The sequence below is a fragment of the Podarcis vaucheri genome, assembly GCF_965113315.1.
Source record: "Podarcis vaucheri genome assembly, chromosome: 1".
NCBI classification, from domain to species: Eukaryota; Metazoa; Chordata; class Lepidosauria; order Squamata; family Lacertidae; genus Podarcis; species Podarcis vaucheri.
In genome coordinates, this window is record NC_138759.1 from 39,990,611 (window position 1) to 40,003,746 (window position 13,136).

At 39.8% G+C, this 13,136-nt stretch overlaps 1 protein-coding gene and 2 long non-coding RNA genes across 4 annotated transcripts in view; 2 read left to right on the forward strand and 1 right to left on the reverse strand.

Moving 5' to 3' along the window:
• Positions 1-13,136, reverse strand: part of LOC309542848 — a 680,556-nt gene that overhangs the window by 529,931 nt on the left and 137,489 nt on the right. The window lies entirely within an intron of this gene.
• Positions 1-13,136, forward strand: part of LOC309542857 — a 320,404-nt gene that overhangs the window by 226,881 nt on the left and 80,387 nt on the right. The gene's annotated exons all lie outside the window — the stretch shown is intronic.
• The window catches only part of STXBP6 (syntaxin binding protein 6), a 111,269-nt gene that overhangs the window by 70,784 nt on the left and 27,349 nt on the right, over positions 1-13,136 (forward strand). For both annotated transcript variants that reach the window (XM_082241169.1, XM_082241170.1), the window contains exons 3-4: positions 9,876-10,006; positions 12,058-12,223. In XM_082241169.1, coding sequence (XP_082097295.1) covers positions 9,876-10,006; positions 12,058-12,223 — 297 coding nt within the window. The remainder of the gene's footprint in view (positions 1-9,875; positions 10,007-12,057; positions 12,224-13,136) is intronic.

Below are 13,136 nucleotides of genomic sequence, written 5' to 3' on the forward strand. Positions count from 1 at the left end.
CACAAGAGTGAGCTTTATTATTGAAGGGTGTGTGGGAGGACATGTGAACAATTGTTTCCCTCATCCAGCTCAAGAGACACTGTTTGCTACACCAGGGGCAGGCATATCCCAGGCTTGTGAAAGAGACTCCTGCCCCCTGTCTGCCCCATGATCCTGAGGGAACCAGAGCCTCATGGAAAAACCATTCAATTAGAAGGAAGAATTATGAATTCATGGGTTTGTTTTGAGTACCAACTGAGCTCATAGTCCTTCCACACAAAAACCCGTTCCTGGGCACGTGTGTTTGTCATCTTGTTGCAGATTGCCCAGAGATCTACTGGTAGATCCAGATATAATAAATTAATTTCCAGCTCTTAGGTCTTCCCACACCTGTGCTATAGTACAGACCACCATTGCTCAAACTTTTCCACAGCTGTGAGAGGAAATGTTTTGTCTTCTTTAAAAAAAATAAAAAAAATAAAAGCTGATATTTCTCAGAATGGCAGATTCTGTCGACTTTGGATAAGAAGAGAGAGAGAGAGAGAGAGAGAGAGAGAGAGAGTACTATCTCACTCAGTACATAATTAACTTATGGAAGTCACTAAACTGAATGATGATAGCTTTAAAAGGCTTTAAAGGGGGAGGGGAATTATGGAGGGATGGGTATCTAATTGGCTATTGATCATGATGGTTATGTGAAATCTCCAAATAAAGAAGCCACATACCACAAAATACCAGTTTACCACAAAACATGTTTCAGGCCCTCCTCCTTAGCTTCCCTGAGGCATCTGATTGGCTTCTGTGGGAAGTAGGTTTCTGGGTTAGGTAGTTTGATCCAGCAGGGCTCTTAAATTGTTTTAATCTGTGTGCAGTGACATCTTCCAATTCATTACTGCTGCTCTTGTAATGAGAAGTCCTGATTATAATTTGAAGAACGTGACTAAAGTGTTTGGCCAATGCTGACATGTCTTGCCTTGGTGGCTGCATTGCATTACTTGAACATTATCTCTTGCGCCTGACATGTGTTTCCATAGGCATAAATCATAGATCATAAAAGCACTGTAATTTTCTGAGATTATTATAAATCAAATCTATATCTATATTCCTTTTAGGGAATGTGGTTATGTTTAAATTCACAAGCATAGCACAACAGGGGTGAGGAACCTGTGGTCCTCCAAATGTTACTGGATTCCAAGTACTATCCATCGCAGCCCAGTACGGCCAGTGGTCAGAGACTTCTTAAGGACCATTGGTTCTTCTTAAGGACTATGGTACTAGAGAGAATGTTGGTTTTGCCCTTTACATTTGAAAACACCCAAATGCCATGTGTTTAGTTGATGGAAACAAGCCAGTGTTCAAAACTCCCATTGTTTTAGGTGCATTTTGCGACAGGGAATTTCATCAGCATGAGCAGTTTCTGGTCGCAGTAGTGCACCTAAGATTTCTGACTAAAGCTGCAGAGTGGAAGGAAGGGACGACCTTTTTCTGCCTCCCCACTTCGTGCTACTCTCTGAAGACTGGAAAAGAGACCCTCTTAAGAATATTAGGGACATGGGCAGGGGAAGGACTAGACCATGTGAAAAATGGACATAACATTTTAGTTGCAGTTCATTCATTTTCAGCTTTGTATTCTTGTTATAAAAAAGGTGCACCTAGAAATTCCATTGTTGCGCCCACAACCTAGGTGTATGGTGCCATTTAACTCCTAGCTTCAGTTTCTCTGTTTCTAACACTGAAACAAGCAAAGAGCTCTGGCGCAGACACCAAAACAGAGCAACAGCTGCAGAGAATGCAGCATGGAAACATGTCTTGGAGAGTATAGATTTGTTCTAATGTCGTTTGTCTGGAAGGCTGTGACTGTGGGAATTAAAATGTGACACATAGATACCAGAAAAGCTACATGTGGAGTGTCAGGGCATAGAAAGATTAACAGGGATGTTTGTTTTCAGCTGTACCGTTGAGAAGGGATGTGGAAAGAAGAATGCTAAGGTGTTTTGGCCGGTGCTCTCTATAAGATGTTTTCACATCTGTGACTGGAATTTCCTCTATTCTCCAACCTACTCCATGGAACTGTATTGCATTCTTTCTTCTTTACCTCTCCGCTCCTAAATAAATATCAGCCACTGCTTTCTGTGTGGGTTAGCTGGTGTTTGTGGATGCTAAATTCAGTCATTTTGCAGTATGTGCTAGAGTTTGGGTAGGTTTTATCATTCGCTGTGAGACTGAGGATGTGATGGATTTTAAATCCATTGCTTCTTTTGCATGGCTGAAATATTTTGGCTGAGTTGAACTTTAGGAATGTGTGGAATTTTGGGGTGGGACTCGGAAGTTACTGGTTACAAGGTGGCTTCATTATTTATTTCTTCCTTATGCAAGCACTTGGCTGTCATTTTCACCCTCATTAAAAAGGTAAAGGGACCCCTGACCATTAGGTCCAGTCGTGACCTTCCGGGTCATGTGGCCAGCATGACTAAGCCACTTCTGGCGAACCAGAGCAGCGCACAAAAACGCTGTTTACCTTCCCACTGAAGCGGTACCTATTTATCTACTTGCACTTTGACGTGCTTCGAACTGCTAAGTTGGCAGGAGCAGGGACCGAGCAACGGGAGCTCACCCCGTTGTGGGGATTCGAACCGCCGACCTTCTGATCGGCAAGTCCTAGGCTCTGTGGTTTAACTCACAGCGTCACCCTCATTAGCACAGCGTAAAACAGCATTTTTTCCTCATGAAGCATGATGAGTAAAAATATTTGCCACATCTTCCGTTTGACAGTTTTCATGATGTCTAGTACTACCTCTGCAACAGAATGGCATCCTGATCATAAACCACACCTACCAAGATGCTAGGTAATAACCTTTAAAGTTGGGAGTCTGAAAGAGATAGAGCCCTCCTCCCTATGATATTTCAATTCCTTCCCCTGACTTTCGATCTCTTATTTGAAAATATTACACTGGTGAAGCACTCCCTCCCCATTTTAAAAAAAGTTTTTTTTTATTGCCTACTCCAGTCAGCTACAGCAAAAAAATCTTTAGCAGTGCTCACACACATTTCTCTTCTACCTCAAGTCCGTGCACAATTATGTTTTTTCCCCATTATTAAGACCTCAGAAAACCATGGTGGGCGAAGAGACAGCCAACCCCCCCAACCCTTCACAATTTTACTGGCTGTTCAAAATCTGTAAAAGAAAGATACTGAGGTTATAGGTTTCACAGTTTCTAATAAATATAGTCACACAGAAAATTAATATAGATTTAGGAACTGATATTCAAACCTTAAACTTCAGTTGGCCCGGGGGGGGGGGTGGAATTGGGGCAGTTAAGCTATTAATTATGTGGCTGATATTATTAGGACAACTTGTTTTCTTAGATGTTAGGCCATTTCAAAGCACACATAAATGAAATATGGATACATTATAGGATTCTTGCTGGAGGTGAACCCAGGCTGTGGTATTGCTCTGTAGTCTTTTGATTGTGCAGCCTGAGTCCAGCCTCCCAATTTTACACTGCAAATAGGGTTACCCTGATTTTCCAATCATATATCTGCCAGGGAGGGAACAATTCAGAATATTTGGAAAGTTATGTCTCTCCTCCACTGGAGCAGAAGAACCCTACTCATCTGCTTTTCAACAGCTGTCTAGCAAAAAATATATTCCTAATCTCTGCGGGTAAATCTGAATGGTCAATTGCATTTTTCTCTTCCTCATCCATTCACATGATTTATCATCCCTTGATACTGCTGTCAGCTACAATATAACAGAAGGGCTTCTTTGAGGTTGGTAGATTATCTGAATTCAGCAGATATAGTCAATACTGGCATCAAACAGCTAATATAATGTTGAGATTTCAAAATGTCGCCCCATTTTGTTGCAGGGAGCTTCACCCATACATAAGGCATGCTAGTTCTCATATTTTTGTTTTAAAGATTCCTGTTGCATATAGGCTCAGTTTTTTTGCATCATGTTTAAACCACGGGTTAGCAAAACATGCACAAGCAGCAAGGACTGGCAGTGCGCCCTGGACTTGTGTGCTCTTCCCCCCTCTGGGTGGAGAACTTCAACAACTTCTCATTTTGCTTTCTCAGAAACGTCGTCTTCTCTGGGCCAGGGATAATGTTATGACGTAATTTGAAGTTGGCTTGTTTTGAAACTGACTGCAGTTGGTTAAAAACAAGTAAACCTATTTTCTAAGCACAACAAACAAAGAGGAATTATGTTGCTTTTAAGTACTGGTGCAAAATGGAGTGGGGTTCAAAATTGTGAGATTATTTCAAGTATTGTAACTATCATTTAGAAAATTGAAGTTTTAAAATTACCAACACTTAGAGAGAGAAGAGAGGGAGAGAGAAGTCTCTGGGTGGCACAGTGGTACCTCGGGTTACAGACACTTCAGGATACAGATGCTTCAGGCTACAGACTCGCTAACCCAGAAATAGTACCTTGGGTTAAGAACTTTGCTTTAGGATGAGAACGGAACAAATTAAGTTCTTAACCCAAGGTACCACTTTATTCACCTGAGTTGGGCTCAGAACAGACTTATTTAAATTAATGTTTCTAACTTTGTCATGTTCATTAATTTCAGTTGATCTACTCTTGAGTAAAACTTAGCTGAATATTCTCCTCTGTCATCCCTGCATGACAGATTTGTCATATGGTTTCTGAAATTTGCTAACAGGCACAGACATCAATTAACAAATTTGGGCTAGTTTGTTAAACTAACAGGTGGTTGCAGTTGACACTGATCCTCCTCTGAGTCTTTGGCAAAAACAAAGTGTGCAAGGGAAAAGCAAAGAGTCATATTTATGCTACACATAATAGTATGCAAGTAATGTGGTCAGATGACAAAAGCAGGTTGGGTTGTTCATAAGTACCACAGGGAGGTGTCTTCAGAGGCAAAGCAACATTCATGTACAGATATGATACCTATTCCATGAACTTATGGTAATACATTTAAAGGGCCAAGCTAGTAATGTCTAAAAAACACCAAGGAATAATGCTAATTTGGACTGATGAGAAGGGAGTTAATCCTTCCTCCCTGTGCAATTCAGTTTCCTAGGCTGTCATCTGACCAAATTGCTTTGGGGACATGGCGTATGAATAAAGTTCAGTTTCTTCCCACCCCCACCCCAAATAAGATGGCCTCATCATGATCTATGCCCTACTACATTTGGGGACATGAATCGTTAAATTCTAATATCAAGATTAATTTGGCTCCGAGTTTCGTCAGACAGAACAAGTAGAACCTGCAGCAAAATGTTGCAGCATGCAGTACTCTGGTCCCAGGCTCCATTCTATTCCCCCTGCCCAATGGTTTCGTACTCTTCCGCACGCTCCAGTGATGGCCATTGCCACTGAGCATGCGCAGTCCTCATTTGACTGTTTCTGGAGTTAGGTTCCCCCCACCCGTTAGTTTTTGTTTGTTTGTTGCTTCTACAAATGCTGGGGTACCTGCTACTACCTGCCTTGTCTGTGGATGGTGCTGTTTGGCCACATCAAGATCAAAGGCTCAGAGAAAGGATTCCTTATTACAGTGGTACCTCGGTTTAAGAACAGCCCTGTTTACGAACGATTCAGTTTACGAACCCCGCAAAACCGGAAGTAGTGTCCTGGTTTGTGAACTTTACCTCAGTCTAAGAACGGAAGCGGTGGAAAGGCACCAGCGGTGGGAGGCCTCATTAGGGAAAGCGTGCCTCAGTGTAAGAATGGTTTCAGTTTAAGAACAGACTTCCAGAACGGATTAAGTTTGTAAACCGAGGTACCACTGTATAGCGTGGTATTTTTCTGAAACCAATGTAGAACTACAGAAAGTGCCCCCTCTAGTGATCAATGAATATCGCATTAGCAAGCAGTGCCTTTTACATAAACTATGGAAAAGTAGGTTTCGTGATTTTTTTTAATCTAACAGGTATTTGGGGATATTCTGTTTGAACTTGCTGATCAATGAAATCATTAATCAGGTGGCCACATGACTCCATCCTTATGATTGCATTGTCTAGAAACTGAATCTGAAACTGACAACAGGGAGTTGCTGTGTCTATTTCTTACTACAGCTACTGTTATTCCAAGATACGAGGTGGCCTAGTCACAGTAATGCATTATAATGCAACTTAGAAGTTGCACAGTCTAGTTTAAATCTTTCTGTGTATGCCTTGCATGAACTGATGTAAAAGCTTTCTTTTATCTTTAAGCAACCAAGTAGTGGGCTGATTTCTTTGTACACATGGAAAATGGAATACAGACATAACTGCAGTCTTGATGTTTCACCCCCAGTGGGGAAGTTTCCCTCATTTCACAGTTCAACCGAAAAGTCTTTTGGCAGCTAAAATGTAAACAATTGTGTAGTAATTATTTCCTTCTTATAACAGCTCTGAGACATCAAACACTTAATTCTATGCACCAGTTCACATTTTGATGCCTTCAGCAGTTTATAAATATATAGATGGCTTTTCCAGAGAAGCAATCAAGCTGTTTGTCAAAAGATTTCTGATTACCAAAAGAATTTTACAGTTCGACATTGCTGGCTGTTTAATTTTCAACCATCTTTGTATTTGAACTTCTCGGCATTGGCTTGGGTCCAAAGAACACGTGGGCTAGTGTGGGCCTCTGAAATATATTAAGAAACTTATAGATAAAAATAAGAATATGAAGCACTACCAGGTGTGTTTGTTTATTTTAATTGGCTTCACTGTGGGAATAAAGTCAAGCTTTTTGATTTGCCAGGTCAAATGATCTCTCCTCTTACCCCCCCCCCTCCAATCTTGCTATTCTGGAAGGCTTCTCCTGAACCTCTCCCCATCACCTGAGCCAATTTGTGGAAGGTGCAGGGCAGAGAAGAGGGAGGGAAATCTCTGTTGCACAAGCAGAAGTCCTTGCACAGGGCTTTTGCTGATGGGTATTATTAGTAGAATCCCATCTGTGTAGTTTCTGCCCATCTCACGACAGATTCATAAAGGCTTGCTACGCACCTGAAATACATTGGTGCAGCAACTAAGCATCAGAGAAGATAATCAAAGTCATTCCTAAAGAACACTTTCTTTCATCCTAATTTTAGCGATATGGTTTCTGAACATGACAATATATTGAACTTCTTAAGAACGGTGAAAAGCTCCTCAGTGCCTTTGGGAAAGAGTCTTTTCTCATTTCTTGCCCAAAGCAGGTGCTGTTAAATCAGCCTAAAATATATTGTTTCTGCTCAATATGAAGATCCAATTACTTGTGTGTTAGTAAAACCTAACCTTGTGTTTAAACCAATGGTGATGTCTAGCTGTTACAAGTGTTCTGGGAAGAAACTTCCAGAATTGTACACTTCAAGCAGTTTATATTCTCTCCTAATACATGCAAACATGTAGCACCCTGATTTCTTGCAGGCATGTCCTACCCACTGAATAATGAATATGATCACCCCTACTGATTGATTTCAATCTTGAGCATGTTTTCATTTTTCTTTATTAATTCATTTAGAAGATAATCCCAAATATGGAGTTACGCTTGGCTGCTCACTGCTGGCTATCTAGTACCAGGAATAGATATCCAGCAATATACCGGTAGTTTTGTATAAATTATTCTTGATAAATAGAAAGCAATACAACTGACGAAGATAGCTATCTGTTAAATGGAACAAAGTAATCTGATAACCATATCAGAAGGACAAAATGTCTAGTGAGATTGCAATCTTCAGTTCCTACTCAGCTGCACCAGCAAAGACATTTTTTTTAATAACCAGATACCAATCTGAAGCCCGCTTCTAATATGCATAAACTTTTTTGTTCTACCAAATAATTAATATAGACCTAATCCCTCTTATCTGATTGATGTTGGAGCAGTAAAATGGTGATTACTCAGTGCCTTATTACTGACCTGCATTTAAATTGCTTTGATAAGCATACTTTGATCAAAGAATAGAGACTTGGGATTTTGAGTGTATTTAAAAACTAGCATACTTTAAAGTATGACTATTATTTTAGTATGCTACTGGTATTCTTATAGGGTTGTTCTAAAAATAATAATTAAAATGGATTTGCATGCCAAGATGTTCATGTGCTGCTTTGAAACATAACATATGAAAACAAAAAGCACAGTAAGTCAATTGCCGTATTTCTGTTGCTATTACATGCACGGGGAAAATATTTGGATATCAAGAAAAAGAGTCCGTAACAGGATTATAGTGACAGTCCAGCAACATTAAATAATCAAGCTGTTTCATATCAGTACTAAAAGCATAGCCATTCAAACAGTCCAGCAATTTAATGGCATTTAGTAGGATAGATAATAAAGGATTTAAGCAAGTACTAATCCAGCCTACAAACAAATTAAATTGGTGCATAATATTTTAGTTTCAGTGAGGAAAGTGTATGTAAATCAAATTACACCCAAGTACTCTTCTGGCGCATAATATGTCTATAGACCAGGTCACTATCATATTGTTTTGTTTTATGTTTATTAAGCAAATGGCTTGTAAAGCGTTCTTCAAAATATACATGATTTTTCTGAAGAAAACAGATCATGATGATTGAGTCATAATGAAGTAGACTCAGTTTTCTGCACTGCCTTTCCTCATTTATAATAATAAATATACAAGGCAGCTTAAAAAAACAAGGCAGCTTAAAAAAACAACAGCTTCATGCAGAAAAGTTCAAGCAATGGGCAGTATCCATCAAAGTAGTTCCATTAGCAAAAGGATTTCTAGCTGTGCAACAGAACAATCCCCTCTTTCCTCTCCCTGCATCCCCCATAAATGCATTCTGGGGTTCCCGCCAACCCTCTGGAGCAGATTTAGAGAAGGCCTGGAAGACCCATGGGGAGAGGAGAGAGAATGCAAGCTCCTTTACACAAATCCTTGCACTAACAGAATTACTCATTGGAAACCAACCAATAAAAGCCGGCCACAAATGTTTTCTTTTTTTTTCTTTTTAAAAAAACTGCACCATAAATCAGAATTAAAAATCAGACTACACAGCCAGGGAGACATGCAATAAATCCAGCCTCTAAAGGAGGGATGTGGGAACCTCAGGCCCGTGTATATCTCAAGGTCAAAGATGAATTGAACTAGCCAGCAATTGCAACATCACATGGGACAAGAACATTCAAAATTATTTTGAAGAAACTGCAGCAGTATAGTCATTATATTGTCATTAAAATTGTGAGACTTTAATCTTATCTGTAAGTGCTGTATATACTACTTGTCTTAAGACATTAAAAGGTTTGTACTCCTTTTTGACAATGCCATTTTAAATCTTCCCTGTGAGAAATGAAACAACAAAAAATAAAAATAAGAATGCATGCCCCCCCACACCCCTTTTGTATGAATATACATTTCAGTATAAGTGTTGAAAGCAACATTTCCTTATTTGAAAAGCTGTTTGTTGCTGAAGAAACAAAGGTACGCATTCTAAATACCCTGTTCCATGTGCAAAAATACTCGTGAACAGTCTCAAACCTCTTTGGATCCAGTCATGGTAAATGCATCAGGTTTTGGGGGCCTTCTCTGATGCATCAGAGCAGTATGAGCAAACTGGATTTTGTACTTGCAATGCACCCACAAACTCAAGTCTAGTGCAGGTAGTGTGGTACCTGGCTGTGGGTGATGGGAGTTATAGTCCAAAACATCAGCAGGGCACCATGTTGAAGAAGTCTGTGCTGGAAGTAGGATTAGGCTTTTTGTAGGAGAATAACCACACTGCTTGCTGTTCAGCGGCCAGGACTCTGGTTATTTTATTTTGCGGTTGCCTGAAATAGGTTGAGGTCATTCTTGCAACCGGGGTGTGAGGAACAGGAATCTAGGTTTAAATATGTTGAGGCACGCTTGTCATGATTTATTGGAAACTGTCAGGTCAAGCCTGTTTGCAGTGATAGAAACCCTTCTGTATGCTTATACATGGATTTCTTTGTGTTATGTGTACAGTGACAAACAAGAAACCTGCACAGGCATCTATTACAAAAGTCAAACAGTTTGGAGGTTCCACATCTTTTGTCCGAAGGTCGCAGTGGACGCTTGAACAACTTCGCCAGGTTAACGGAATAGACCCTCATAAGGTGAGTAGTGACTCGTTCCCATTTAGTGATATTCTGTTTGTGTGATTCTTCATATCTTTTATTCTTCCTGTTTTCCAAAAGAAAAAAATCACCCATTTGATTTTTTTTTTTTTTAAAGAAAACCATGTCTTGTCTTGGATTCTTTTTAAGTGCAGCCCTTCAGGACCTCAGGTATAGATTCCAAATGCTTTGATTTCCTTCGTAAACCTTTCTAGATTTCATCACTTTTCTATCTGTTCACCTTTTTCTATTTTAGGAAAAAGAAGTGTTTGGAATCCCATTGTGTGTGAATGAACTTATCCTTACCTTGTAGGCTTTCATGTTCTCTGCTGCTGCTAACTTCCTCTTGTAATAATCTGAACCATTATTTTGCCCCAGTGTTGCATTGGGAATTTAATTAATATATCCAGGCAAGAAAACTTGTCCTCTTAACTAAACATTTATCTTTATGGTAAATAACGCTAAAAGCAGTCCAGGATAATTAAAAACTGAAGATTTCAGCAAGGTGTACCATTTTTAACCCTCATTTTTCCTGCTGTCTCTTTTCTTTGTACAGTGGTACCTTGATTTACAACCTTAATCCATTCCGGAGGTCCATTTATAAACCCAAAAAGGTTGTAACCCAAGATGCACTTTCGCCAATGGGGCCTCCCAAAAAAATTGGTTTGTAATCCAAAAAATAAATAAATGGGTTGTAATCCAAAAAAGGTTGCAAACCAGGACACGCACTTCCGGGTTTGACGTATTTGTAATCTAAAATGTATGCAAACCAAGGTACCACTGTACATGGGAGACAAAGTGATGTCTGACCCCATGCCTACTAGAGAGTGATGATCCTGCTGATAGCATGCTAGAGGCACAGATAGGACCATCTACCTGCTGCTTCAAAGCAGCACTGGCCCAGTGTGGCACCTGATGATGGATCACGCTACTGTAGCTTGACAAATGGTCGTCACAGAACCAGATGGATTCAGTGGCCTAGATTGCATGCAGCATTCAACCACAGTTCAAAACAGGGATGGTCAATGTTGTACCCTCCATAATCTTCAATCCCCATAATCCCTTGCCATTGGCCATGCTCCTGGGGCTGAAAGGAATTGTACTCTAATAACATCTAGAAGGCACCACATTGGGTACGCCTGGTTTACAATTAATTGTTTTTCTTCCTCCACGGCTGACCGTGCCATGTGAGGGAAGGAGGAAAGAAACAACAATTTTATTTGCCTTGGTGTGTGATCCTGGAATCCTGGTTTGCTTCTGGCTAAGGTTTGTTCTTGGCTTTAGCATACATGACTTGTTTGGAGAAAACAAATGACCAGTCAGGTTTACACTCTTAAGTCAGACTATGGCTCATTTCATCCCCTGTACAGTGGTACCTTGGGTTACAGACACTTCAGGTTACATGTTTTCAGGTTGCGCACCGCGTCGAACCCGGAAGTACCAGAATGGGTTACTTCCGGGTTTTGGCGCATGCGCAGGAGCGTCGAATCGTGACCCGCGTATGCACAAATGTGACACTGCGAGTTGAGAACGTGCCTCCCGCACAAATGTGACACTGCGAGTTGAGAACGTGCCTCCCGCACAGATCACGTTCGCAACCCAAGCTTCCACTGTACATCACAATTAAGAGCAGGAAAGAGCAAAGCACTTGTGAGCATTATTTTTATTCCATACGATTTATATACCATTTGATTGTTAAGCTGTGGTTTAATCAGGGGTTTGTTTGTTTTTTCAAAATATGGCTTAACTGTAGGTGTGAACTGGTGTTTGACTCTTCGTATTAAATGGGAGTGGAGTTAGCCAGGTTAAACAATCTCATGACATCTGTTGCTGAATTTCCTTTAGCAATTTTGCTGACTTTTGTAGTAGTTCTAGTCATGATATTCTACATTATAATATGGAATTGCATACATGACATACGTTTTCAAAAGTTGCAAGAAGTTGGGCTAGATATAATAAGTGTACATCATTTTCTTTAACATTTGCTTTGGTGTTGTTGTTTTTTTAAAAAATAATAATTTCTCCTGTAATTCTAATATTATTCCTTCTAGGATTCCCCAGAATTTGATTTACTATTTGAAAATGCTTTTGACCAATGGGTAGCAAGCACAGCCTCTGAAAAATGTACATTCTTTCAAATTCTCCATCATACCTGTCAGCGGTACCTTACAGACAAAAAGCCAGAATTTATTAATTGCCAGTCTAAAATTATTGGAGGTAAGTCTTTGTGTTTTGATTTGAATTGGTGGCTCAGCTCATTTCAGATCATTATACTAATGAATTCTTCTAATGTGTTATGCCTAAAAATCTGCAGTGGCTGAGGCAATCCGTCTGGGTTTCAGTGATAGTTGTAAATATAGCCGTTTACATGAAATTATCAAAATCTGAACCAAATAAAAGCTTTTATAAATTGATCTGATGGGTCTTAAGCCTAGATTTCCCAGATTTCTAGCTACTTGTATGTAGTACCTCTTGTTTCAAAACTGCAATTTACCTTGGAAGAAATATTTCCTATATAATTATTTCTTTCCTAGCTTTAATCTGTGGTGCTTTAGTGCATGAGGATACTGCCTCCAGTTCGTGTCTCACTTCTTTCAGATATTGATTTAAAAGGCTGAAAATTTAATTCCTTTCTCTGCTGATTTTGTTCTTTCCCATTTAGCAAACATTGATTTTGCCAGTGTTTCTTAAAGAGCTAAATTAGAAAAGGTGTTGTTGAACAATAGCCACTTTCATTTATGCACTGCTTTATTATGCCAAAACATCTTCGTTTGTGTACCAGCCTTATTGATGTCAGCAGAGCATGCAAGTGCAGCCGTGCATGTTGTTGCTTCAGATAACAGAAATCTGTGTGTTACTCTCCCAGGGTTTGTGATATATGTGTTCCAATATCTTCTGGTTGTTTCCAGTGAAATCCCTTGTAGTTAGATTTGCTAGCTGTTAACTAATTGAATTGGCCATTGAAGTCTTTAAAGCAGCTGGAGAAAAACATGCCACCCATAAACTTCTGCACCAAGTTTCCTTCTTATTTGCTGTCTCCTGGTCGCCAACGAGAATCTGACAGCACAATTGAAAACTGCTCCAGAGCTGCTTGTAATTTAAGATCAAATGAACTTCAGAGATCCAAAAT